The sequence below is a fragment of the Mirounga leonina genome, unplaced genomic scaffold (assembly GCF_011800145.1).
Source record: "Mirounga leonina isolate KUSES-001 unplaced genomic scaffold, KU_Mleo_1.0 Mir_82, whole genome shotgun sequence".
NCBI lineage: Eukaryota > Metazoa > Chordata > Mammalia > Carnivora > Phocidae > Mirounga > Mirounga leonina.
In genome coordinates, this window is record NW_023270825.1 from 10,493,345 (window position 1) to 10,521,088 (window position 27,744).

The window sequence follows — 27,744 nt, forward strand, 5'->3', positions numbered from 1 at the left end:
CCTACATGTTCATATGGTTTCATCAATTAAATGAGTATCTTCTTGAGAGGAGGCATCTGCTCTTATACGTCCCATAGTGCCTAGTACATATACCATTTCACTTATTTTCACTTATTCACCAATTCACTTATTTTAAAAATATATACTTAAAAATATATTTATAGATATTTAAAATATATACTTAAGATATATATGTATATATACACAAATATATATGTATATGTACATATACATATAGGTATACATACACATGTATATACATATACATATATATACGTGTGTGTGTATGTGTGTGTGTGTGTGTGTGTGTGTATATATATATATATATATATATAAAACTAAGAAACTACCCTAGATACTTGAAGGAGGATGGAAGTAAGTGGAAAAATGAATCGTTATGGACTCCATGTTTGTGTTCCTCTCCCCCACATAAAATCCGTATGTTGAAGCCCTAACCCCCATTGTGATGGCATTCAGAGGTGGGGCCTTTGGGAGATAATTAGGTTTAAATGAAGTCATGAGGTAGGACCCCCCATGATGGGATTTGTATCCTTATAAGAAGAGGAAGGGAACCAGAGCTCTCTAACTTTCTCTCTGCCATGTGGGGACACAGAGAGGAGGCAGTCATCTACAAGACAGAAAGAACGCCCTCACTAAGGAACCATATGTTCCTTGATCTCAGACTTCCCAGCATCCAGAACTGTGAAAAAAATAAATGTCTGTTGTTTAAGCCCCCCAGCCTGTGGTATTCTGTTACAACCTGAGCAACCTACGCACACTAATACATGAATCATCCCCAAGTCTTGGCTTAAAAGTCAAGTCGACTAAAGAAATAAGACAGGTACGGCTATAACCGAAACATAATCTAAAGAGCTACAGATACCACTGATGAGGTGCAAATAAAATGCCAAGGAGACCAAGGGACAAAGAAATAATTTTCCACTGAGGGAACCAAAAAGGTGGAACTCACTGGTGGCATTGGAAGGTGGATCGGGTGGAGGTGGTCTGTGAATGGACCTTGAAGCGAAGAGGATTTCAGATGGAGAGCAGAGTGGCCAAGACAAGGGTGAGGGAAGCAGGAAGCAATGGGAAAGTTGCGAAGGAATGTCAGAAAGAAGAGCGGGAAATGAGGCTGCAAACACTCGCCGTTAGACCTGGAGAGGCTTTGACTATCTGTGTAAGGACTTTGAACTTTATTCTCCATGCTTTTTTGAATGGAAAAGTGACATCATCAGAGCTGGGATTCAGGAAAATCTAATCCTTAAACTGGAATGAAAGAGCATAAATATTCATCTGCTTTATTTGTGTTTAAATAGTTGTAAAATGTTGCTAATACCAGGTGGCCCAGGGCCAGGAAGTGTTACTCTAATTGTCTGCAATATCAGTTGTTATCCTATAAACCAGCCCCAGGGGTTCCTGGGGCATTAAAACGTAAGAACTCTTTGAGGTGGCCACATATTAGTGAATGTGTAGTAGTTAACTGACCTAATGGAACTTCCATTTCTTTGCCAAATTTTGGAGACTTTGAAACACACAGACCCATTCTGATAAGGCACACCATGGCACTGAGGGCCCTGCTTGCTGCTCCCAAGAATGGGAGTCCTAGCAGATGGGGGTGACAGTGAAGGCGGCCGATGTGAGGCTAAGAGAACGTGTCCAGGTTCCTTCCTTACCATATTCCTCTGAGAACTTGCCATTCTAAGCACCAGGAAATCACACCAATCACGGCCCCAGACTTCATCCCTGATACTTCAGTGGAAAGGGGCTAACAGCAGAGATTCTCAAACTTCACTGAATTACCTGGATACCTTGTTAAAAACATCCATTCCCGGCCTTACCCCCTAAGATTCTAATTCAGTAGGTCTAGGAATGGGGCCCAACTGCGTGTTTAAGGAACATTCCCAGTTACTTTGATACAAGTAACCTATTGTATCATGTCGTATTATATATTATATTGACTACATAATATCTGTATCATGTTGACTGTATAATTTATCATTCAAGCCAGGATCCATTTGGGAGTAAACAAGCAGACAATTAATAAATACACCTGGACAACAGGCATAAACTAGGACTATCCTAGGCAAACCTGAACAGGGTCATCCTACCTGAGGACCACTCAGCAAAATACTATTATAAAGGAAGCTCAGTTAAGTCGAACCACTAAAGAACACCATCAAGGAAGGCAGTACTCTTTAAAAAGAAAGGAGGATTTTGGCTCAGGTCATGATCTCAGGGTCATGAGATCAAGCCTTGCATCAGGCTCTGTGCTCAGGGAAGAGTCTGCTTGAGATTCTCTCTCTCCCTCCCCGTGTCTCCCCACTTGTGTGCATCCTCTCCCTCTCTCCCTCTAAATGAATAAATAAATACATAAATAAAATCTTTAAAAGAAAATTTAAAAAGAAAGGAGGGTCAACAAGAGACGTCATGACTGGACATCTGGTTTACCTTGTGGCCCCCCCACCCCCCAGAGAATTTTTAAGCTAATACAGAGGTACCTGCTTCAAACCTCATCTTCCAGTCTTTGCTGTTGAAATTGCCATTTATGATTGTCCAGAAGATGTCAGCACCATGAGGAAGTGACAAAGCATGGAGAAGCAGAGGAACCGCCAATGAAGATAGTTGGGAGAACTCGGATTTGACGACTCTCCACAGGCTGAGGGAGCAATAAGCAAAGTGGTTACAGTTACGATAACTTTTCTAGAAAACAAACACAATTACCTCAGTTTATGGGAAATGTAGTTAACAGGCAGCCGGTAAGGATGCTTTTGGTGAAATTACAGTCATCCACCTCTGATAAACCTTTCCTAATCTGTTGTGTTCATTTTTTTTAAAGAAATTACTTCTATGTAACAGCATAGAAAAATAACACTTAATACTACACTTAAACATAAAAAATAAAAATTATATATTAGAAATTCCCATATATAAATGAGCAATGACTTAAAAATATACAAAATTGATTATTAGTTCTGTTAAGATGGTGGGGTGAAGAGTGATTTTTTTTTAAATTTTCTTTCAGTGAATATCTGGAGAGCTTTGCCTGCCCAGCAGCCTTTCCTCTTTATTCTAGCAAAGAACAACTCTATTTCTATTAAGAACAGCCTCTCCACCAACTAGCAGGGCTGTCAGTCAAGGTCCTCCCCTTCCTTATCATAAGAGTGAACACAAAACCCAGGCTGATCAAGGTAGTTGAAGGAAGCAAACCGCACGCAGCACTGCTAGAAAACCGCCCTGGTGACAAAAAAGCCTGGATTTCACCAGTCCCCTATGGCTTTCCCATTTCTCTACAGCAGCCTTGTTTGAAATCAGGAAGATAGTGTCCTTTTCCCCAGATCCCTACATTGTTCATCATGGCTTTTGTGTCAGAGTGGTACTTTGAGGAAAAACCTAGGCTATGTAGCCCAAAGGCTGAGCCAGAGATCCCACAGCACCAGTAATCTCTTTGGCCTGGGTAAATGTCCTGTAGAGACTGCGTTTGTTTGTTTAGAGAGTGGGGGGAAGGGCAGAGGGACAGAGAGAGACAATGTCAAGCAGGCTCTATGCTCAGTGAGGAGCCAGACTCGGGGCTCGATCTCAAGACCCTGAGATCATGACCTGAGCCGAAATCAAGAGTTGGACACTCAACCAACTCAGCCACCCTGGCACCCCCTTTAGAGGCTGCTTTAACAACAAAAGTTGGCCTACTTAGTAGTCCCACTCCCACGGAATGAACAGAGCTTCTGCCTAACTCCCAGCCCTACTCCTTCATGGTTTTTGCCTGGACTTGGTCATCCATCTCTTCAGATCAGTCCTACTGTGCCCCACATCCAGGTCAGCCAGGTCTACCCTTCCACCAGCTCCTCCTGTTCCACCTGTAGAATTCCCATTTTATCACGAGGAAACTTCTGGAGACTCTCCACTTTTCCCATTCTATGCTTCTGTACTGGGTTGAACAGTGTCCCCATCCAAAATATTCCCAATCATGACTAAAACTTCTTTTCCCTCCTTTCCATACTCTTCTCCCAAACATCAATCCTCTTCTGATTTCATTTGCCTCCCACGTTAGACTGGATCTCAGAGTCAACCATTTCCTCACTCCAAAATTTCTCGTCCCCCTGACTTCCACCATAATCAAATCACAAATCCCTACTCCTGAATAAACCCACATTGCCCCTCCACTCTCAGACCCCAGAACAACTTGGTCCTACTAATTCCTACTAACTTGGTCCACCACAAACTGGTACTAGCTAAGTTCAGCTTGATGCTGAAGCTGGCCATTCTTCGATTACTTCTTGTCGACACCCTACTGCTTTCCTCTGTGAGCTTATTCCATACTTTTTTCCATGTTCCTTGAGCTCCCAACCTAATCTCTATCCTCCTACCTCTCAGGAAAAGACATCAGGACACACTACTCTTAAGGTTTAGTAATGAGCTCCCCTTGACACTTCATTTCTCTTTTCCCCAAAATATATCTCCTTTCAAAGAAAAGAGCATCCTTCCTCTCTTCCACCCACCCTTCATTCTTGATCACATAGTCTTGCCTTCCAGGACCTAGTTCTACCAGCTACTCCCCTTTCTCTGATCCCTTGCACTGACCATAAATATTTTCAGATCTTTATCCTAAAAATCCTTGACATCCACTCCTTTTCCCCTCTAAATATCTGATCTCTCCCTTACTTTTCTAATAAACTTCTCAGAAGAAAGTTCTGTGTTATACCTTGACATTCCCAAAGCCCTTGCAACATGCTCTTTATGCTCCCTTAAATGTGGGTGGTCCCTAAGGGTCTCTCCTTCTCCATACTTACGCTATTAAAGTACAACTCTGACCCTGTTTATTGTTTTAAGATCTTCCATAGGTCTCCAAACATCATTAAGTGAAGTCCCTATCTTTGAGGCCCTTTACACTTGGGCCCCACCCTACTTCTCTAGCTTCATTTTCCATTACTCCCCTAAGATCATCCCATGCAGCAAAAAATAAAACCTTGGTATCACCTAAGTATGCCCTACTTACTTCTTGTCCCTCCCTTCTAACTCTGCCATCTTTACTCTTGACATTCTCACTTTCAACAAAATGTTCTGCCCATCTCAAATGTCCACCTGTTAAAATTTTATCATCCTCTCAATGCTCATCCCAATGGTATCTGCTCCTGAGACCTTCTCTAGTAATCCAGAAATGACCTCTCCCACCTCCGAACTATACGAAACAGTCATCCATCACACATCCCTCGGATTGACAATGACTCACGTATACACAGGGTGACCAAGTATCTTAGTTTATCCAAGATCTTGGTCTACATTATACTAATTATTTGAGGTTATTATGAAGATCACCCCTTCTTTACTCTCAAAAGTTAACAATGTGAAGAATAAATTATGTGGTCACCTTCTGTATAAATAGCATTCACCCCCTTCCAAACTAGATTGCAAATTCCCAAAGTGCCTAGAATAATAACATACATAGCAAACCCCCAATAATATCTGTTGAATGAATGAATGAACAAAGGAACAAAATGAGTGAAAAGACAGATAGAGCCTCAAGTCTGTTTTGTCACCAAGTTAACCTAAGCCAACCTCTTCTTTCTTCTCATCACCTCATCCTCTTACATTTAAACGAGGATAATATTTTTCTGACTTACTTCTAGGAAGACTCTAACAGTTATTTTAAGTCATTGTCTTCTCAGGAAGAAAAACTCTATATAAATCCAGGGCAATATTTTATTATTTTTCTCAAAATACTTCAGCAGTCTCTAAAAATACTTTATCAGACAAAAATGTGGAGAGATTTTTGATGTCTATTAGCAGTTTTATTTCAAGTAAGAAATTGAGTAAGTCTTTCGTACTAATATTGTACTAGATGATACTATGTAAATAGTGACTTAGTACCTGTTGACATTTTCCTAGGGGACACTATACTCTTAAGCCACCCAACAACTGATGACCAAATAACCATTATTTTGCTTTTTCTATTTCTACAGTGTCTAGCAAAGAAACTTACTATTCCTCATGTTGACATACTTAAACATTAGACTCAGTAAAAGAAATAAAAGTTATTCCCATAGGCGATTCGGCTGTCCTGGCTAAGAGAAATGGCCCAAATGAGTTGATGAATCTTGTCCTAACTTTGATTTTCACAGCTAAAGCCTAAAATATAAACAACAACAACAGCAACAAAAATCTGCTAGGAAGACATACCTTGCAATCAACATATGATCCTGAATGTAGGCTAAAAATTGAGGATGGTCTTTTCTAGCAATGTATAAACACTCTCCATGTAGACAGAGAATCTTCAGGCAATTGAGCATATTAAAAAGAATGTCTGGCTCTTCAAACTTCGCCATTTCCTACGCAAAGAACCACATGGTTACTACTGAGTTAATCTAAAATAGCAATGCTACCACATCAAACATTTAAATATCTCAAAAAATATACCTGGAAAATGGTGTATATTAGTCTCAAAGTTACTGGAAGCTGTTGGTAGCAAAACTTTCTCTCAGTGTCATTCTTTATTGCTGGGAAGAAATAATTACATGAAGGTTAGCATAGCTCCTCCTTTTTCCCACCACTCATGACCTGATCAAGACCATAAAACCAAGAGGACTGAAAATAAATATATGATATATTAAAAGGCATTTTGTGTAATGTTTTTATTTGCTCTCCAAGGTGGCATATAGCCCTTCTATGATGCCCATGCAGGAAACCTTCTAGATTCAGGGCTCTCAAATTCCATGTAGCCCACCATATATATTCAGATGTCCTTGGCTCCCTGAAGCAAACCCTATGCTCCCAAGGGCAGCGAGTTCTGCTGCCACCTGGAAGGGCCTGGTGCCCGGCTAGGTAACGCCTTCCTTACTGAAAGGGAGAGAAGAAGGTTTTAAGGAGATGTATTCAAGTTGTATTAGCACCTAAGGAGAAATTTACCCCATGGACTCATGCCAAAGGGAGTACCTGAAAGAAGTTAGGCATATTCAAATCAGAACAATTACTCGGCTTTAATCTTCTTGTGAGTCTCTCTAATACCTTTGCCCCTACAGGTGGGATGGCAGTATATAGTACCTGAGGCACGCTAGAGAAAAGAATTCACAAGTTAGCCAGATGTAGACACTAGTGTAAAACGTTTTCAAATCACCATTCTAAGTTTTGGCAATCCCTGGAACCAGAGACAACGGGAGTCAAACTCTCTTGGTGTATATATTAAACAGTTCATTGGTGATCTTCCGCTTTCATGTATTTTAAACACTTGTTACCAGCCCTTGAATCTATTTTTTCTACTGTGAGGGTTTTAAAAGTATTTTTAGTGGAGGATATATCTGACAGCTATCAAGAAATAGGTGCCAGGCCACAAAATGCAGAAACAGGAAATAGTCTGAAAGGAAGGAGGAATCACAGAACACGTGTCAATTGAACACGTTTGCTCTGACAGAGGAGTTCAAGACCACAGCCTGAAGGCCCACAGAGCAGAAGCAGGACTGGGCTCAGAGCAGTAGGGAAGCTGGTCTTGGAGGAAAATTAAGGGAGGCTTCCCTGAGGAGACAATTTATAACTGTGACCTGCAAGACAGTGGGGAATAAAAGCAGGAAAGTGGACCAGAGGCTGTGACAGGAGCCCGAAGAAGTGTTTGAGGGAGATGAACAGAGCAAACGTTTAAGCAAGAAAAAGAGTCATTCATAAAAAGAAATTGCTTAATTTTAACCACTGTTCATATAAAATGTTACGAATAAATAAAAGAAGAAGAAGATAGCAAGAAGGGAAAAATGAAGGGGGGGAAATCAGAGGGGGAGACGAACCATGAGAGACTATGGACTCTGAGAAACAAACAGAGGGTTCTAGAGGGGAGAGGGGTGGGGGGATGGGTTATCCTGGTGATGGGTGTTAAAGAGGGCACATTCTGCATGGAGCACTGGGGGTTATACGCAAACAATGAATCATGGAACACTACATCAAAAACTAATGATGTAATGTATGGTGATTAGCATAACACAATAAAAAAAAAGAATTAAATAAATAAATAAATAAAAGTGCCAGTTAAGTGATTTGTGTGCCATGTTGGGTTTAAAAGATATATTTGTATACAAAGAGTACAGGTTATTGGATCCTAAGTGACATCCTTGCATCCTTTAGGCATTTATGCCTGACAGAAAGAAGCCCTAGGCCCAGGTTTCAGGACACCTAGGTTCTAGTCTCAATCCTGGATTGATATCTGGATTTCTAATTCCCAGATCTCTGCCCCAGATATACCCAGAATTGGGGGTGGTGGGTGGAGCTCATTCATTCTGTGTTTCAACTCCTCAGACGATCCTGATGCTCCATCAGGGCCGCACGTAAGCCTAAAGCATAAATTAGGAATGAGGACTACAAGCTATATGACCACGGGCACGTTTCACCCACCTGGGATGTATTTTCCTCATCTGCAAAGTGAGAAGGCTGAATTAGATCAGCAGGTTTCCAAGTTTTTTCCTATGGACGATTTTGTTTAAAGAAACTCACTTAGAACTCCAACGTATGAAATAGAGCAGGTCAGCACACTCAGGGTAAAGCAGGGTGGGCAGCCTGGGCTGCTCATTAGGACTTGCCCCTGTCTCCCCACCATTTGCCACTCCAAATAAGGAAGGTCCAAAGGAAACAACATAGAGTGTGTACAACTCCAAGGACATGCTGAGAACCAATGAAACAGGTCATCTCAGGTGTTCTTTCAATTTCTAGGTTTCCGTGGTTCTAAACAGAGTGATCCGAGATATTCATACTCAGCTGATCATGTGTACAATTCATGCAGAAGCAGTTAGTTCTGACCAAGCATTTCATACGAATGAGACTAATGTCTCATTCAGACCTTGGTCTGAATGAGACACCCCCAGGGCTATAACGGACCTCACACAAAAGTCACTTAACAATGTTTGCTATTCCCTGAAGGAATGACAGAAAGCCCATGACTCCCAAACTTTGGTTCTGGGGGTGGGCCACCTGGTTCAGGGTAGTGGAAGCAGGAAGATGAAAAATGAGTCCTATTTACTCCAGGTCCTGTACAAATTCCCAAAGTGCCACAGTGCAGATCTGGAAATCAAGCTTTCCCCAAGGCACATGGGGTCACATGTCAAATCCCCCAAACTCCTTCAGACCGTGAAGAGCTAGAGTATGATTCCAAGCCTGCCTGCCATTCTGCAGTCCCCAGTTAGCCCACACACAGCCTGCAAGCAAACTAGAGAGAGGCCGTCCTTCCTCCAGCTCTGTGCGAAGCCGACCAGCCTGGGAGCACAAAGTGTGCAGCTATACACAGTGAGCCCGTCCAGAGTCCTGGCCAAGCACCGGGGTCACAGAAGCTGCATGAGCTCCAGTTCCATCGGCTCTATCCCAAAACACTCCGCCATGGCCAAATGCCCTAAGTGGCTGTTGAGAGTGAAAGCACCCTCCGCTCAGTCATCCAGCCTTGGTACATACATAGCTGCTTCTCCACGAGAACCTGCTACACCGTAAGTAGGAAGGTACTGCTCACACGGTGGGTTCTGTTGATAAGAAGTTTGAATTTTAACACCTGCTGCCAAGAAAGCAGCTCAGTGACTTTGCTCTACTTGAAACACATCCTGGATCTGTTCACTTCATGACCTGAGAGGAAATGGTTCATTTGCACCAGTCTCCACTGGAGAAGCCAAGCCTAGACTTGCCTAAGTCGACAGTAATCTTAAAAAACCAGGGTTCTGAACATCAGAACTGTGCTAACTGGGGTATGCCAGAGTTCACCCACCAGCATGTTCCGTGGGCTCGGTGCAATCGCCTGGGTTCTCCCCATGCTTGGATGCTGGATTCTCCTCCTCCTCACCTTCAGGGCCTATGATAAACTCTGGTCTGGAAGAAAGGAGGCTATCCTCAAGGCTGTCTGTGGGCTCCTGAAACAAAGAGAACAAGCAGCCAGGTGAGCAGCCCGCTGGGGATGTACAGAATGGTTTTGCTCAGTTCCATGAAGATCCACTGAGTGCCTGCTGTGTCCCAGCCCTGTGCTGAGCCCTGAAGGACAAAGACACCTGCCTCAGAACAAATGTGAGCTCACTTCCATAATAATTAAAGGGACTTTGGATCAGCTGTTACTAAAACAATTTCATTCCCTTGAAATAAATATGGAAAAATCTCAAAAACATTAAATCGTCCTAGGCCCACTTTCCCTGTGATCATGTCCCACTCACCAAGTGATTCCAATCCGTGCACATTTTGTTCAGTAACAGTACTTAACTGGCAGGGAATAATACGGGGTTCACAGCAATAACTTAAGACACACACACTGGTAGTCCTGGAGACGTCAAATTTTTAGGAGCAAGAAATCGCTATAACATGCGTTAAAGAAAGCTAGGTATGGCAAGCCAAGTGTCCCTCGACACATGAACAGAGAGACAAGATGTGTTACATACATGCAGTAAAACATGAGTCAGCCTTACAAAGGAAGGAAGTCTGACACCTGCTATGTGAGTGAACCTTTAGGACACGGTGCTAAGTGAAACAAGCCAGTCATAAAAAGGACAATTATTGCATGATTCCAGATATATGAGGTCACTACCGTAGACAAATTCAAAGATGCCGAAAGTAGAATGGAGCTGTCCAGCAGCTCAGGGGAGGGGGGAACCAGGAGGTTCTTGTTTAGTGGGTACAGAATTTCAGTTTTGCAAGATGACAAAGTTCTGGAGATGGGCTGCACCACGTGACTATACTAAACACGATACATTTATGGACAATACATGTCAGATATAATACATATGTATAAAACCAGCAGCAGAAATAGGTGAAATTGGGAAGCACTGGTTATGGCTGCCATTTAAAATATCCATCTCCAGTTAAGCTCCAATTCCAGCCTTTTTCTTTCCTTCAAGTACCACTTCAAATATCCTCTTCTAAAAATCATACTCTTTTAGCTAACACTTTAGCCAGTACACGTTTTTTTCAAGAATTATTTGACAGCCAGCTCAACACTGATGGAGTGCCAGAGGGACACCCACAAGAAAACCAGTGCTTAGCATGGAGGATACGAGGGCCCTGAAGAATATCTCTGCCAACTTCACAGTTTTGCGAAGTCTGACTCTGTCCCTAGGTCACTCATGAGCAAGGCACTAAATCAAATTCTAAAGTGAGTTTCATGAAATTCGCTACGGTAAAAAGTTCCCTGCTGTGTACTGACTCTTCGATAACCCACGGGGCTAGAATCATCCTCCCAGGTGGCAGGGACTGGTGTCGCCCATCCTGTCCCCAGCCTGTCCCAGGAAGAGAACTGAAGAGCGAAGGGGGCTGACCCACACAGTGGAGACCACCCAGAAGTTTGGAATGTTCTACGGCATAGCCCTCTTTTATTGATGAGCATCTCTCCCATAAACCTTTGGGAGAGGAAAACAGAATCCTTCAGCTTCACTTCCAAATGTGTTATTTTCAGCCCACGACAAGTGTCCAAAGCATCATGCACACGGGAGATTGTTTTGATGATTCAGTTTCTCTATACTTATGCTTCCTTCTCTCCCTGTTTCCCAGGATGGTGCTGGGAAAACGGACACAATACAGAAAGCCTGCTGGGGACAGGGCAGGGGTCGGGGCATCTGCCTCCATCCTCTTCACCCTCTCACTCCCTCCCTGAAACAGAAGTCTGTACTTGGCACAGCCACATCCTCAGCTGATTCTGTTCTTAAGCCACATGCTACTGGAATCCACGATTACTCTCATCCCCAGTGGCACAGAGGACCCTCCATCTCAGGATCCCCAGGCACATTTCAGTCTTATATTTTTCCTCTCTTCTCCTGACATGATCAGCTACTCCTTCCTTTTCTAAACTGCCTCCTCCCTTGGTTTTGGAGTTCTTGCTCTCCCTTGGTTTTTCCCGTGTGTCTCTGGCCTCTTCTCAATTCATTTCTAAGTCTTCAGTTCCCTGTTTTCCCTCTTAAGAGCTGGTCCTTCCCAGAATACTAGCCATGGCTAGCTAGCATTTCTCTTCTCATTCCACACATCCCAGCACAATATGCTGGCAGCTCCAAACTTTTATTTGACCTTCCTCCAAAAAATCAGATCCACATAGCTGACGGGGCATGACAACCCCCACCTGGATATCTAAAAGGCATCTCAACCCGCTATGTCTGACTGTGCCTGCATCATACCCACTCCTACCAAAAAAATCACTTCTACTACTGTAATGCTCTTCTATAAATGGCAATGTTATCAGCTCCCAAGCCAGAAAACATGGGTTTGCCCTCCACTTTTCCATACCTCAATGCCAGCTAAACACCAACCGCAGCTGGCTGTCTTGCCTAAAAATCCGCCAGGCCTGCCCCTTCTCTGATTCCCACCACCATTGCCTTAATTCAGACTTCCCCATTTCCTGAGTGACCACATTAGCCTTCTTGACTAGATGCCTGTCCCCAGGGTCCAAATCCTCCAAATTCTCTTTTCTCCAATTCATCAAATTGCATCACCACCCTGATTAAATTCTTCAGGATCCCCCATTCACCAAGACAAAACCCAAACTTCTGAGTCTGGCAGACAGAGCCCTTAATGAATGGGAAAATAAGACGAAGTCTGTCTTGCTTGACCCAGGTTTCACTGTCTTCCCATCCTGCTCACTGCGCTAGCAACATTCAACTGCTTCCAGTTTCCTGAGCGTATCATTCCCTGCTTTCCCCTGGATCATTTACACAGAGTTTTCTGGGTCTCCAAAGTTCTTTTCCCCTCCGCCTTCATTTCACTAACTCCATTCCTTCAAATATGAGCCCAGGAGCTCTCTCCTTCCCATCACACCTCCAAGCTGGATCTGCAGTCCCTCTTCTGCCCCCATTGCTCCCTTGCCCAGATCTCTCCCATCACACTCATCACGTTAACAGTTTTTCATTTACTTAGACATCTCCCTGATTAGACGCTAAGCATCTTGATTTTAATTTGTTTTTACATCATCCAGGACTATGACTGTTTTGTAGTGAAGTTACCCAATGCTGAAAGACCACAGTCCAGGGAGGTTACTTTGCAACATGTAGGACAAGTGAGTTTAGTAGGCAGAAAGGTATTTAAAAACTGAAGAAACACTTTACTGCATGTATGTTATACCTCAAGAAAATTTTTTTAAGAAGTCACTTTCTACTTATGGGGCACCTGGGTGGTTCAGTCGGGTAAGCAGCTAACTTTGGCTCAGGTCATGATCTCCAGGTCCTGGGATTGAGCCCTGCGTCGGGCTCTGCACTCAACAGGATTCTGTTTCTCCCTCTCCCTCTGCCCTTCTCCCCCTGCTCGTACTTCCTCTCTCAAATAAATAAAATCTTGAGAGAAAAAAAGTCACTTTCTACTTAGATAAACATTAGGGGAAAGGAAAAAATAGAGAAGATAGCAAACACTGGCCCAAATAATTCAGATTCACCTCCCTTTGATGGCGTGAGGGTTTTTGGTGATATGTGTTATGTGTCTTAAATGAAAACTGGCTAAAAAGGGAATGAATAATGTATGGAGTAGCTAATGTGTGCCACATAGTAGTTGTTCCCTACTGAAACCATTTTCTTGAAAAGCAGAAAATACAATGAAGCCTTTACTTGTTGTTGATGAAGTCAATGGGTTTTACAAACTGGAATTACCTAGGAATTCTTGATATCTGTCTCCAGTCTACTTACTTGATATTTGATATGTACATTTTGTAGTATTCACTGCTATCTGAACTTTGTAATAAAAGTTATTTCAAGAATACCATCAATGGCACATGCACCCCAATGTTTATAGCAGCAATGTCCACGATAGTCAAACTATGGAAAGAGCCTAGATGTCCATCAACAGTTGAATGGATAAAGAAGATGTGGTATATATATCCAATGGAGCCATCAAAAAAATGAAATCTTGCCATTTGCAATGACGTGGATGGAACTAGAGGGTATTATGCTAGGTGAAATAAGTCAATCAGAGAAAGACAAGTATCATATGATCTCACTGATATGAGGAGTTTGAGAAATAAGACAGAGGATCATAGGAGAAGGGAAGGAAAAATGAAACAAGATGAAACCAGACAGGGAGACAAACCATAAGAGACTCTTAATCTCAGGAAACAAACTGAGGGTTGCTGGAGTGGAGGGGGATGGGAGGGATGGGGTGGCTGGGTGATGGACATTGGGGAGGGTAGGTATTATGGTGAGTGCTGTGAATTGCATAAGCCTGATGAATCACAGACCTGTACCCATGAAACAAATAATACATTATATGTTAATTTAAAAAAATAAAAAGTCATTTAAAAAAATGAATACCATCAATGCTTTGTATTTATGAAAATTATATGAATGGATGTGCCACAACCCTAACTCAAGACTCATGAATTCTGTATAATGTAGCTCCAGCTCATATCCCTTTCTAGGAGCATTAGTTGGTAGAAGGAACAGGAAAACTTTCTTTTTAACAGTCTCACATATAACCCAGCATGGAGCATACAATGATATTGGAGGAAGACCCCATTATACCAGGTACTACAGTCATTATCACTATCAGATATGGGTCATCTCATTTCTTTGACTTCTTACCACCAGCCGGCTTTCTTCTTTAGGAGCCAGTCTCTCCAGGAGTTCACAAGCAAGCTGATAGCAGAGAATACTAGATTGGCATAAGTTACACTCAATTGCTTTTTCGTCCTTCTGGCAGGTGTGGGAACCCCCCCAGGGGGCTTGGAAGACATTGTTTATAATGGAAATAATGTCCTTTGATAAGCTGTGCTCTAAACCCATCGTGATCCCATCATCTTGTAACTCCATCTGAAAGACATCAAAATGAAGGCCAAAAAAAAAGAGAGAGAGAGAAAAGAAAAGAAGAAGGAATTTGGTCCTTTTTCCAATATTCCATTGGTATTCTAATTGGGGATAATTTTACTCTCTGACAACAACATTAAGTTATTTAAAGATAATAAGGATTATATACCATGAATATATATTATTTTCCACAGATTTTTTTAAAAGAATACAAACACAACACAAACAATGGGAATTATTTTTAAAATCACATAGGACATTTAAAAGAGAGTTGTTTGTTAAACTTATCACTTTGTGAGATTTTACACATTTAAAAAATGGTACTCCTCACCCAGTGTCCAGATCTTCGTTTCTAAATACCATTATCCATTACCCTCAAAGAGGAACAAGGGCTCCTTGGAGAAATGGCTGATTTCAAGGTTGGGGCTAGGAAAATATAAAATGAGCCTGGAACATCTTGTCATGCCAGAAATTAAGGAAGTGTTCAAAGAATGATAAGGATTATGTCAAAAGAACACAGAAGCCAGCCTGAAGGGACTCCTACTGGCCAAATATGGGACAATACAAGCATCAGAATAAAAATAATCATAGTAATAGATTTTAACTCACTGAATAAAATAAGAATTCATGAATACCTGCAGGTATAAGAAGATAAATAAATAAATATAGAGACAGGAGAGAAGGGAAACTGTTCCTTCAGTAGAATACCAACTAATAAATTAAAAGATAATGGAATTAGGAAATTATCACTTGATAACCATCATCACAATAATTGATCCAGGCATGAATCAGCCCTGGATGCTAAAACTAGTACATAAAAGTCTAACGAGAACAGGAAATCTCAGCCTGCCAGTTACTTATTAATTACAAAGGGGGAAATAGTGATTTTAGAGTAGAGAAATCTAGTAGAAATCACCTTAACCAAGTTATCACCAGTAAGGCAACATTATCATGTCATGTGCCTCCCAATATGATGCACTGAAAAGGATATAACATCACATCAGGGGCGTTACTGACAAAAAATGCTTAACCCAAATAGATCCGTAACATAGGACAAACTCAAATTGAGAGAAATTCTACAAAATATTTGGACTGCACTCTTCAAAAATGTCAAGAACATGAAAGATGAACAAAGCCTGAAGAACTGCTCTGGATTAAAGAAGACTAATGAGACAGGACAAATATTTGCAACAAGTGATGCTAGACTGTGTCCTAGATCTATACTATACGTACTATACGATACGATACGATACTATATAGATATATATTATATACTATACTATAAAAATATAATTATTATGTCAATTTAAAAAGTGATTAATTTCTGTGGGTCAGACAATAGATAATAGTATTACAACAATATTAATTTCCTGATTTTGATTGATTTCCTGATTTTGTGCTTGGTCATATAAGAGAATGTCCTTATTTTTCAGGAAATACATTCTGAAGTGTTGAAGGACAAAAGGGCATCATATTGGCAACTTACCCTCACATGTTTATTTTTAAAATTCTATAATTCATACATACATATACAGATTGAGAGAGAGAGAAAGAAATATGATAACTGTTATTATCTGGACAATCTAGGGGAGGAGTATTTGGGAATTCTTTGTACATATCTTGCAACTTGTCTACAAGTCTGAAATTATTTCAGAATAAAAAGTTAAGAAATGTTCTCCTGATCAAAGACTTTTATACTTCTCTTCTGAAATTACCTTCAAAAATTGATTCATGGAATATATTTAAATCAGCCCATCACTATAGAGCTGTACTTTGCTCCTCCCAACAATAGCATTACTCAGTTAGCTCACCAAATCTGTTCAACAGAATCAATTCTAATGATGCTAGAGTGTTTCTAAAATTCACATCCATTCTCATATGTCAACATCATGGCAGATATTCATACAGTATTTTTCAGACTCTTTAGGGAATCCTGAAAGGAGTTTGCAAAATGTCTTGAGTGATGTTGCATCATTTCATAAGTATGAAGATGTCCAACACATAGCAAGAATCACTATACAACGCTTTCCCTTATTCTTCACCTCGAAACTAAAGAAAGCTCATGCTTCAGCTACCTGCTTCAGGAGAAGATCAAACATGAGGATGAAACAATTTAGATTCATTTCATCATCTTCACAATCAAAGTCAATAGTCCTTCCTCCTGGGTGTCCAAAATTCTTGAAAGGGCTACGAAATGGACTACGCATAGGACTCCGAAATGGACTCTGGAAAGGACTATGAAATGGACTCAGCATATTGTGCTGAACTCGCCGGCCAGGATCAGAGGCAACACTCACCTAGAAGAAAGAACATCAACACACATAAGTGAACTCACAGAAGCCAAAATGGCTAGATAAAATATCTGGGTCTTATGGAAGGTATTTCCAGCTGTCACACTGATTTCCTTCCTTAGTGAGTAGCATTAGTACTTCCAAATAGTATCGATCTTCTCAAAATATAAAAATAAGAAATAAAATCACTGACATTAGGGCTCATATCTAAAAAATAAATAAATAAATAAAATAAAATCATCCGAACTTTGTGACTAATTGTCAGGTGAATAAAACATCAGCACACTGAAGAATGAAGGTAGCTGTCTTTGACATTATATTGTTCATCCCATCCACATTTCCAATTAAACTAAATTAAACTACCTAAAAACCATAACCTGAAAAATGAGACCTTACAAAAATAAAATATTATGAGATGAGTTTTTGAATCATAAGCACAAAATCTGTTTAATGTGACTGGTTAAAGAAGAACGGCATCTGGATATTATAATTATTAAACTACCATGGGTAAACAATATATGTCAAACCTATTGAACTGGTTATTGTCCAATTGCCCAATTCAAGTCCCTCACTGCCCTTCTCTGCCCTGCTCTATGCCCAAGGATGCCAAGGATAGAGTCTCTCCTGGCTTTCTTGCTAGCTGGCTTCCAGTTGGGTTGAGTTCCTGGGAGGCACCAGCAGAAGCCCTGCAGTTGAAGAAGAGAAAGGTGGAAGTATATGTCCCACCCCTGCCTGCTTTGATGCTACATCCTTGGCAGTCTCTCTATCACTCTTCCAGCCTGCCCTTCCTTAATATTTCAGCTCTCAGTGGGCTCCAGGAACTCTTTCCCTGGTTCCTTCAGCCCTGGGGGCATAATGGCTTCCTACTGAGCTGTTACTGGCGTCTAGGTGCCTCACCAACACTTACTGCTCCCTTATCCTTCCCCGTAACTCTATAGGCAGAATCTCCAGGAACGTCTCTCCATTTGAACCATCTGGGATAAATTCTGTAGCAGGACAATGACTGACATATCTGTACTGTATATCACTCTGAAATCATATTTTCTCTCTTAAAAGTATCTCTAACAACCAGCAAGTTCCTTGAACACCATATTTAAGTTAAAAAAAAAAAAAAAAGAGTACCCCATCAAGAACCAGAATACCTGGATATCGACAGTGTTCTCTATGGCAAATCACTTCAGCCCACTGAACCTCAGGTTAAGTATTGATAAAAATGAGGATAATGAGTTCTTCTCCAGCTGCCTCACACCATTCTGTGATACTGTTCATTGTGAACACACTGCACAGTAGAAGGCACCAACTAAGTCACATAATATTAAAGGTTAGAGAAGAAAGAAACAAAATATAAATGCTTGCCAGCTGGTTCCTATGAGGCAGATGAGAAAAGAAGTAATGATTAAAATCAAAAGAAAGCACTGGATGCAAACTATGATCCCATGATTTTGACATACTTCCTAATCCACAGATATCAGGTAGGAATGACAGTAGGAAAAATGGTACGGAGAGGCTGACAGGGCAAGTTGAGAATAGTCCCTGCCTACCATCACAGGACAGTGAGCCTGTCCAGAACTGATCCTTATTTGGGAAAGTCAGCACATCAACAGAAGCTCTACCAGGTGCTCCACAGAAAAATGATCAAACAGTCTCAATAATTTTCCTACACTTTGGGCCAGACTATGTTGACTTTTCTCATTCACAAAGGTACAAAGGGGTCCCAAAAACTGAGCTCAGTTGGTCCATAGTGACAGCATCACTCACAGTCACCATCAGACAATTGATCACATCTCCTCGAAACACTATAGAACAAAACATCTCAACTTCTCATCCCCAAAGTGAAGCACTCATCTACCAAATGGCTGGTAAAGAATTCTGATTCACCAGGTGACCAAAAAAGGGAAAGGAATAATATCTCAAAGCTAACTCTTTTTGTTTTCATCAAGGGTGAGAGACAGCTAATAGGTATGTGCAGGGAAAAACTCAACAATTTATTGACCACAGATTATATGAAACATAGATCAATGTTTTCTATGATTTAATGTATTTAAAAGATTAACAGAGTGAGATGGGATGAAAGAGCATTTTCAGAGAAGTTTATTATGATGCTACTTTTGGAGCCCGCAGAATTGACAAAAGCTTAATAAGTAAGACAAAAACAGTTGTGGCAATAATTACCCTTCGAGCTGCAAGGTTCCCTGCCAGTTCACTGACTCTTGATTTTCTTTGATTTGCCAGTTCTTTAACAGAATTAACTCCATCAGAAAACATACTTATCAATAGTTGAAGTGGAACCATGATGTCTAACTCCGATAACACCTGGGGAAAAAAAGGCATATATCCCCCTCAAAAAAATATAAACTTTAAAACTGAAAAAAAAAAACTGCATTTCACATTTTTCCCCAAAATAAACTATTGAGCATAAGGATACTTAGCCTTATGTATATTCTATCAGCACAGCCACGCTCGATTTTTCATGCTAAAAAATCAAAGTTATTATTGAACCTTCCATCTTCCCCACTCCCCACATCCCATAAATCGCCATGTTATTTCTACTAAAACTTCTAAGTAGCTCTTGACACTGTCTCCTTTCCACAGAATAGTGCCTTAGTTCACCACCTTCATTCTGGAGTGGTGTAACCTGCATGCAATCCTCCTCCCATCCATCCCCCCCCTCTGATCTGACTGCCCCGTCTGATCTTGCTTTCTGGTGCAGGCTCAGATATCCTGCCAAAATCAAGTTACTCTCCATCTGTAATGAATTTTTGGAAATAGATGCCTCCTTCCTTCAGACAGAACTAATCCATTCCTCTTCTCTGCTTCCTTAGTTAGAACTCTGTATATACATTTATTAGAGCAATTGTCGCTTTTCGTTATATGTGACTGTTTGATACTCTCTCTCCCACTGTGAGCTCCCTGAAGAAAGGAAGTATGAAGAGAAGAGAGAAGACCATTTCTTATCCCATTTTCATCCCAGTGCCAGTGACACCACCTGGCACAGAGGAACTCTATAAATGTTTCCACAATAAATGAGTCAACTCCAATCACTATGCTGTTCACACTGTTCCCCAAATGGTTAGACCAGTGGTTTAGAACCTCCAGCTGCAGCCCCCTGTCTTCAAACCAGCACTCTGGGAAATCCCTGTCCATAAACACGCAGCTGTAATTGCTCTCGCCATGGTGAGGCCCGAGGTTGACGGCCCTGTGTGCTCACCCCAACCTAACTCAGCCTCAAGGTGTGTAACTGAGTGACAACACCTAGCCATCTGTGGAAGGCCTGGTTTTCCTAAAATGAGAAATTTTCTTACTGATATCTACCAGGGTATGAAAAGAGCCCGAAAGGGGACTTTTTAAAAAAAATGGTCCCTTTACTCTTTGTCAGTTGTGAAAAATATTGTTCCTCAGTGTAGAACCCAGAAAGGCAGCCGCACAACTTGAAAAGCTTTTGGTATCACCTCCGTCTGTGATTCAGCAATGTAACAGCACCCATGGCTAATCTAAACATGGACCCTGTCCTCCTGTTTTGAAACTGCCCGAACTTTCTGCCGAGCATTCAACTCAATTTAATAAATATTTAGGAACATCCGCTAAATAAATACAAGGCATGTGCCAGATGCTGAGAGGAAAGGGGATGAAGGGAGGCATGAATTCAAACATGAAAAAGGCCTGCCTGGTCCCTGCCCTCTAGGCATTTACAATCAGGAGAAGACACAAAAATGAACTAAATATTAGACAGAATAACATTTACACAAAGAGCCCTTATGGATACTGGGGGGAAGGAATAATGAATTCGGAAGGGAAAATGGGGGTGTGAAACAGCGGCAAACTTGAGATGGGATCATTTTTGAGTTGGGCTTTAAGGATAAGCTGGATTACAAATGCAGACCGGAGAGAGAAGTATTCCAAGCAGTTGCGGGGGGAGGGCAGCAGGAGCTCCTCCCTCAGTCAGGAGCTCTCAACCTTTCCAAGTAAAGGACCTATTTAATATGACAAGATTGATCAGAATGTCCACAGACAGCTATTACACCTTTAGAATCTATTGATGGAAAAATACATAAGGACCAGAGCTATTATGAATTCAGTAACAGTATTGCATAAATTTGTATTTTATTAACCATAACTATAGCCACATATATTTGAAATATAGGTATCCATCCGTGTGGTGGGTTATTAGTCTGTAGACGGTCCTCAGCAAATATGCAAATTTATGGGCTCTTTCCAATAGCTTCCCGCTCCTCAACCCAGGGATCTCAAGTTTCCAGGCTAAGAACTATTGCCCCCAAATGATTGAAAGTATCATTTACTTACATGAAGCCACAGTAAAGCTTGTTCCTGAACAGAGGAAGGGTATCCTGTGAACCGACAACTAATAAAGCCAAACATTTCTTCCAATGAAAAAGGTAGAGGACAGAGCTCAATGTCAAACATTTTGCTGGAAAGCAGAGCCAACAGAAGTAAATGACCAATGGGCATAGATTAGGGTCTCCTGTTGCATTTTTAACTATACCTTATTTGGGGGAGCCAAACACTTTTGACTGGTCTGTGTTCTCAATGTTATTATTATATTTCACTTTACTGTAATAGTTTATGTCATTAGAACAGATATGAAGAATTCATACAGTTGTTAATAACATTAGTGTTTATACTCCTACCAGGCTCAACAGAAGGAACTGTATTTCTAAGGAATTAGAGTTGCTTCCCAGCATCTAAGAACATTTTCCCTTTGCACTTTCCCCACTTTATCCAAATCATACTATATTTGAAAATAAGCAAACAATATGGTGTATCTATTACTCCACAGAACAAAATCTTTTCTGAACAATTCCAAGTCATCTTAGCACAATTTATAACAACTACGTTTTGCACCTTCAGATTTCTCTATAGGATTGTTAAAAAGTAAACAAGATTACACAAAATGCTTAACACAGCGCCTGGCACACATTACATGCTCAATAAATGTTAGACATCATCATAATTACGGTGACTTCATTAAACTACTTACCCACCTTAATACTTCCCTGAATTCTTTTAACTGGTTATCTGGGACTTCTGTTCTGATGGCTTCCAGCCACTCTGGCATAATACACTCCCACACAGACTGACTGATCACATTGTAGGGGATCAGGCAGAGGATTCGGTTGAGACCTTCCTTCAACTGAGTCACGGTGCTGCAGGATTTATCCCAGTAACCACCAACCTGATGGCATTTCCACAGCCACAGGAGGAAAGAGCAAAATGCACCTGTTAAGATTATACTCTAAGGACTTCCTAAAGGAAATGGGTATAGAGAAAGACCACAATCCATTACATCTAAGTCCTGGGCCAAGCATCTTCAGAGTGAGATTTGTAAGAATCTGTAAACCACCGGGATCCATTAGTTACCAAAAAAGAAATCATAGTTATAAGTAGGTCCAAATATCAACACAGACTGAATTTGAACTATTCTACTGCAGTCTTTGCAGAAAACACATGAATTAAAATTCCCAAGATTTATTCCTAACAGGAGAAGCATACTATTGAAGCATTATTATTTCTAAAGTTTGACAAACCCATTACAAAAACATGTAGTTACACCTGTGCTTCAGAGGAATATAGATTTCTACTACTGTACACTTAGCATTGAATATTTTTCATTATGGAAAATAAAGCAGAGAGCACTCTTTTTCCCTCTGCTGCATATTGTGCCACAATTTTTTTCCTAAAAATGCTCTAAGGCGGGTTGAATTCATGAACAAAAAAGACATACTTTCTACTAATTAAGATAGTATATTAATTTTCTAGTGCAGAAAAAAATTCAAATCACAAATTTGGGTTCTGTTTATAATTCCAATTTTAGATGAAGATCTTATATTCTTATTAAGCATATCAAAGTAACAAAGGCTCGACTGGTCCTGAATCTTTACCATGTAACACAAGTTTTGTGGGAACCACCTTATTTTAAATGAATCCAATTTTAAATGTTTAATCATTATACCTAGAAGTCTAGGTTATTCAAAACCATTAAATCAATTCCATTTAAAGCTTAAATATCTATTTGGTATCATATTGTCCAAAATCCTAGATGACTGACTGGATATTTTCAGGAAGGGACTACATTTCTGGGATTGTCACTGTTGTTGCTAGTTACATAGACTCAGAAGAGCTAACACTGATAATGTTGACAAGGTGGCATGTATCCTTGCTGAGGTTCCTTTGGCCATGTAATTTATGGTTGAGCCACATAAAGGCCTACTGGTTTTGAGTCACATTTTGGAACAAGTATCTCCGTGGTATTCCTCAATTGTCAACAGCCAGACAATGGATCCTTTGATTTGGAAAATTATTATATTTAAAAGGATTTCTAGAGTGTTCTCACCCTAAACAAATGTCCTATTACCAATATGGGTGGATCAAATTGATAAGATAAACACACACAAAAGATCACAGCTAGCCCTAAAGACTCCCCTAGCAAAATTTAGAACGGAAATCAGATTTAGAACAAAAATTAAAATTTGCCCCCACCATGAACTCCCCTCAACCACCTCCTCTTGTGAATGACCCAGCTGGAAGCCCATATTCAGAGCCTGATAGGAGCTATTATAGAGGCCTTCCCTCTGAAATTTAATTGGGCTAAAGTGGAATGATGTACTCAGAGGGAAGGAAAACATCCTAAAGCCGTTGCCAAACAATTTATAAAAATATTACAAAGGTATACAGCTCCAAATCTATGCGTCTTAGAACATAGGAATCTTCTGTTTTCCCCCTTAGCTGGAAATCTCTCATTGATACAAAGAATTAAAATGAATGCAGTTGAGCAGGCAGGCCAGCTCCTTAATGTTATTATCAAGACTGCCATCTCATTCTTTGAAGAATTAAAAATAACTGTCCTCACCTTACTAACTGGATTTTTGCGAAAACATAATTGTAGTTCTAGAAGTATCCCAAAGCCCACCCATGCTTCTTAGCAATCCCAAAGCCTCCCCTATTCATCTCGAGATGCCTGAAGATACTATAAACAGTTAGGACATTGGAAAAGAGGCTTCCTGCACTGAAGAAACACTTCAGTAGTAACCGTCTCAGGCCTCCACCTCCTCAGGCCCACTCCTCTGAGCCCCCCTCTCCACTCAGACCTCCACCAGGACCGTCTCAAGACTTCAGACTCAGCATAAATAATGTTGTCCACCTCCCACGCCCCTCCTGCCTTGAAATGCCTGCTCATAAAAGCTCCATGCTACCAGGAGAATGTATTATTTGTCCCAGTCAAAACCTAATAGACAAATAACACCCCTGAAAACCCTCTGGGACCAGTGACTTTAAAAGCTTGCATCCTCTCCCTCCCTCTTTTGAGATGTAAATCTCCTACCACCCAGAACTATCTTCTCAAGGACCTGAGAACCACTTCTCTGAGAGGCAAACATCCATGGAAATAACTCTGGCTCTCAGCCCCACGAGTGCCTTGCTTTTACTTGTACTATTGCCTCCTATTCTAAAACAGGGAACACTTATTCCTCCTTCTGAGAAGCTCCAATTAACAATCCCCTTAGCAAACCTCCATTGCCATTGTCCTTAGCATATCCCAGCCTTCAAGAAGTTAACTTCTTGGGGCGCCTGGGTGGCTCAGTCAGTTAAGCGTCTGCCTTTGGCTCAGGTCATGATCTCAGGGTCCCGGGATCGAGCCCCAAAGTGGGCTCCCTGCTCAGCAGGGAGTCTGCTTCTCCCTCTCCCTCTGTGCTCTCTCTCCCTCTCTCACTCTCCCTCTCTCAAATAATTAAATAAAATCTTTAAAAAAAAAAAAAAAAAAGCTAACTTCTTAGCTGACTGAAATAAGTAACTGCCCAAGGTTGAAACACAGCCTTCATGAGATTACATATCAAGGCCAATAAAAAGATCTTGAAGGGCTCCCCCACACATACTGATAAAAAGCGTTAGCCTTTACACTGAACAGGTTAACCACTTGTTCTATCTGTTAGAGACACAATTTGAATAAAAGTGAGGATGAAGAGTGCATATGAACATCAACTCTTATATAAACTAGCAAGTTTTGTTTTTACCATGACAGGCTCTGCTGTTAAGATCAACAGTTCTTCCTCAACTCATAATTGCATTACAGCCCAATAAGCCCATCGTAAGTTGGGCAAAATCATCTAACACAAAGTCTGTTTTATAATAAAGTGCTAAGTATCTCATGTAATCTGTTGAATAGTGGACTGCAAGTGAAAAACAGAATGGTTGTATGGGTGTGCAATGGTTGTCTGTGTAGCAGTTGTTTACCCCGTGATCACGTGGCTGGCTGGGAGCTCAGGCTCACTGCCCTTACCCAGCATCAAAAGAGAGAGGATCATACTGCATATCCCTAGCCCAGGAAAAGATCAAAATTCAAATTCTGAAGTAAGGTTTCTACTGAATGTGTATCACTTTTGCACCACCATTAAGTCAAAAAATCTTAAGTCAAATCATCATAAGTTGGGGACCATTTGTATTTGTGTCTGCCTATATTTTTTGCCTAGGTATATTACATATATGTGGTATTTTCTTACCTCTGAATGGTACTCACAAATCAATTTATAAAATCCATTAAAAGATCTCTATTCCAAATGAGTTTTAAAAACATAAGAGCTTATATAAATTAAATATGCCCAAAACTCTGAATATAGAGAGTAACCCAAATGTTTATCAAGTTCATGCAATTTGGGTCAATCTTTGATAAATAAGACTAAGTTAATATTGTTGGTCTAATAAAAACAGCTCTGTCTTCTGAGTTATCAGATTGTTACTGTTTTATTCTGATGCTTTCCTGAAAGCTCTTGCCATCAGCCACTAGACAGAACGCTTTGACTTCAGCAAAAAGACTGTCTCTGAGACCCACAGAAAGGACTATGACAGGCAATATGGGGTACAGGCTTCTGAGGGCATTGCATGCCACTGGCTTGAGAAAGGATTGTAGAACTCTGGTAGAGAAGCTAATAGGTTCATACAACTGCTAACCCAAGATCCAATGGAATGAAAATTAATTGCATGGGGCTGAATGAACTGATGAAGAACGATGATCATTTTTATGTTTTTGTTTTTGTTTTTTAGTTTGGAGCATTGCTGGCTCTTTACTGTTCTATTTTCTGGATATAAGGTTTTTCTTAAGCTATCTATAATTCACAACAATTTGGTAGATTACATCTTTGTAAACAACAATGAAACACTTATCTTTTTTCTCCCCCCATCAAGTCCCTCCAGGGTTCAGAAACTCTTAGTATTTTTATTTTCATGCAGAAGTTTAAGAAGGATCTGTTCTCGGGCGCCTGGGTGGCTCAGTCGTTAAGAGTCTGCCTTCGGCTCAGGTCATGATCCCAGGGTCCTGGGATCGAGTCCCACATCGGGCTCCCTGCTCAGCAGGAAGCCTGCTTCTCGCTCTCCCACTCCCCCTGCTTGTGTTCCTGCTCTCGTTATCTCGCTCTCTGTCAAATAAATAAATAAAATCTTAAAAAAAAAAAAAAAGAAGGATCTGTTCTCCTTGTATTAATTAGAACATAATTGGAAAAACTGGTTATATCACCAAGGCTTTGACTGGAGTGTCATATTTTAGAAGTATGTGCATAGAATCAGATATGGCTAGACAGTTTTAAGGAACCAAGGTTGACATGAAGGAGCCAATGCTTACAAAGCCCTCTTGAAATAACCAGCCTGGTACCTGGCTCATGGAAATACCAGCCTAAAAGCAAATAAGAAATATCACTTCCTGGTCAGCCCAGGAAGCTTAGAATATTTTGGTGACCTCAAAAAGAGAGAAATTCACCCAAATCTATAGGTACTGCAGATGAAGTATGATGACAAGTTACTGGCTTGGCCCCATTCTAGCCTCTAGAGGTTTATAAAACCCCAAGCTGAGATTCTCCATAAAAACTCCAGCAAAGCAAACATTAAAAAGGTCTATTTGGTCAACTACCATTCTCACTGAAATTTACAGAAATAAGTAGGCTAAATTTAATGAGACTAGACTTATTTTGTGAATAAGAGTAATCTTATTTTGATTATCTTTGATCAAAATGGGGGTGATTGGAGAGAGAGATTTTGTGTTTCAGTGGAAAACTATAACCCGCCCTTGTGAGTTATCAGATTCTAGTCCTGTTCATTGCCTTTGAGCTAATTTTTGCCTCTTCATAAACTGAATCCTGCTCTCTTGTACATTTAAAAAGTATTTTATTTAAATTTAAATAATTAACATATAGTGTATTAATTAGTTGCAGAGGTAGAATTTAGTGATTCATCAGTTGCATACAACACCCAGTGCTCATTGCATCACGTGCCCTCCTTAATGCCTGTCACCCAGTTACCCCAACCCCCCACCCATCTCCCCTCCAACAACCCTCGGTTTGTTCCATATGATTAAGAGCCTCTTATGGTTTGTCTCCCTCTCTGATTTCATCTTATTTTATTTTGCCCTCCCTTCCCCTATGCTCCTCTGTTTTGTTTCTTAAATTCCCCATAGGAGTGAAATCATATGGTATTTGTCTTGCACATTTTTTCAGTAACTAATGTTTCCAATTTTTCTCCCAGCCTGCTGACTTGGTGTCACTGAAAACTAAAACCTGACTGCCCAAATCCTTCCTGAGACTCTAGGTTGTCTTGTCCCAAAGCCCCACAAGCTAGGGAAAGATGACTTGCTAAGAACTTCAAAGGACTTACTGGGGCAACAGCCTCAGCCAGTCAGGAAGCTCACTGAACACTCACATCCACCATGCTCTGCTCCAGGGAATAACCACGACCAGGCACTGATTTCCTCA

The 27,744-nt window shown here is 40.8% G+C and overlaps 1 protein-coding gene across 1 annotated transcript in view; it reads right to left on the reverse strand.

Annotated features, from left to right (window-relative positions):
• UNC79 (unc-79 homolog, NALCN channel complex subunit) overlaps positions 1-27,744 on the reverse strand; it is a 193,454-nt gene that overhangs the window by 100,844 nt on the left and 64,866 nt on the right. The window contains exons 13-21 of the mRNA XM_034992429.1: positions 21,997-22,187; positions 21,299-21,422; positions 19,169-19,309; positions 16,781-17,002; positions 14,484-14,711; positions 9,719-9,860; positions 6,412-6,491; positions 6,175-6,323; positions 2,499-2,656 (exon numbers count right to left, since the gene is read on the reverse strand). Of these exons, the coding sequence (XP_034848320.1) occupies positions 2,499-2,656; positions 6,175-6,323; positions 6,412-6,491; positions 9,719-9,860; positions 14,484-14,711; positions 16,781-17,002; positions 19,169-19,309; positions 21,299-21,422; positions 21,997-22,187 (1,435 nt within the window). The remainder of the gene's footprint in view (positions 1-2,498; positions 2,657-6,174; positions 6,324-6,411; positions 6,492-9,718; positions 9,861-14,483; positions 14,712-16,780; positions 17,003-19,168; positions 19,310-21,298; positions 21,423-21,996; positions 22,188-27,744) is intronic.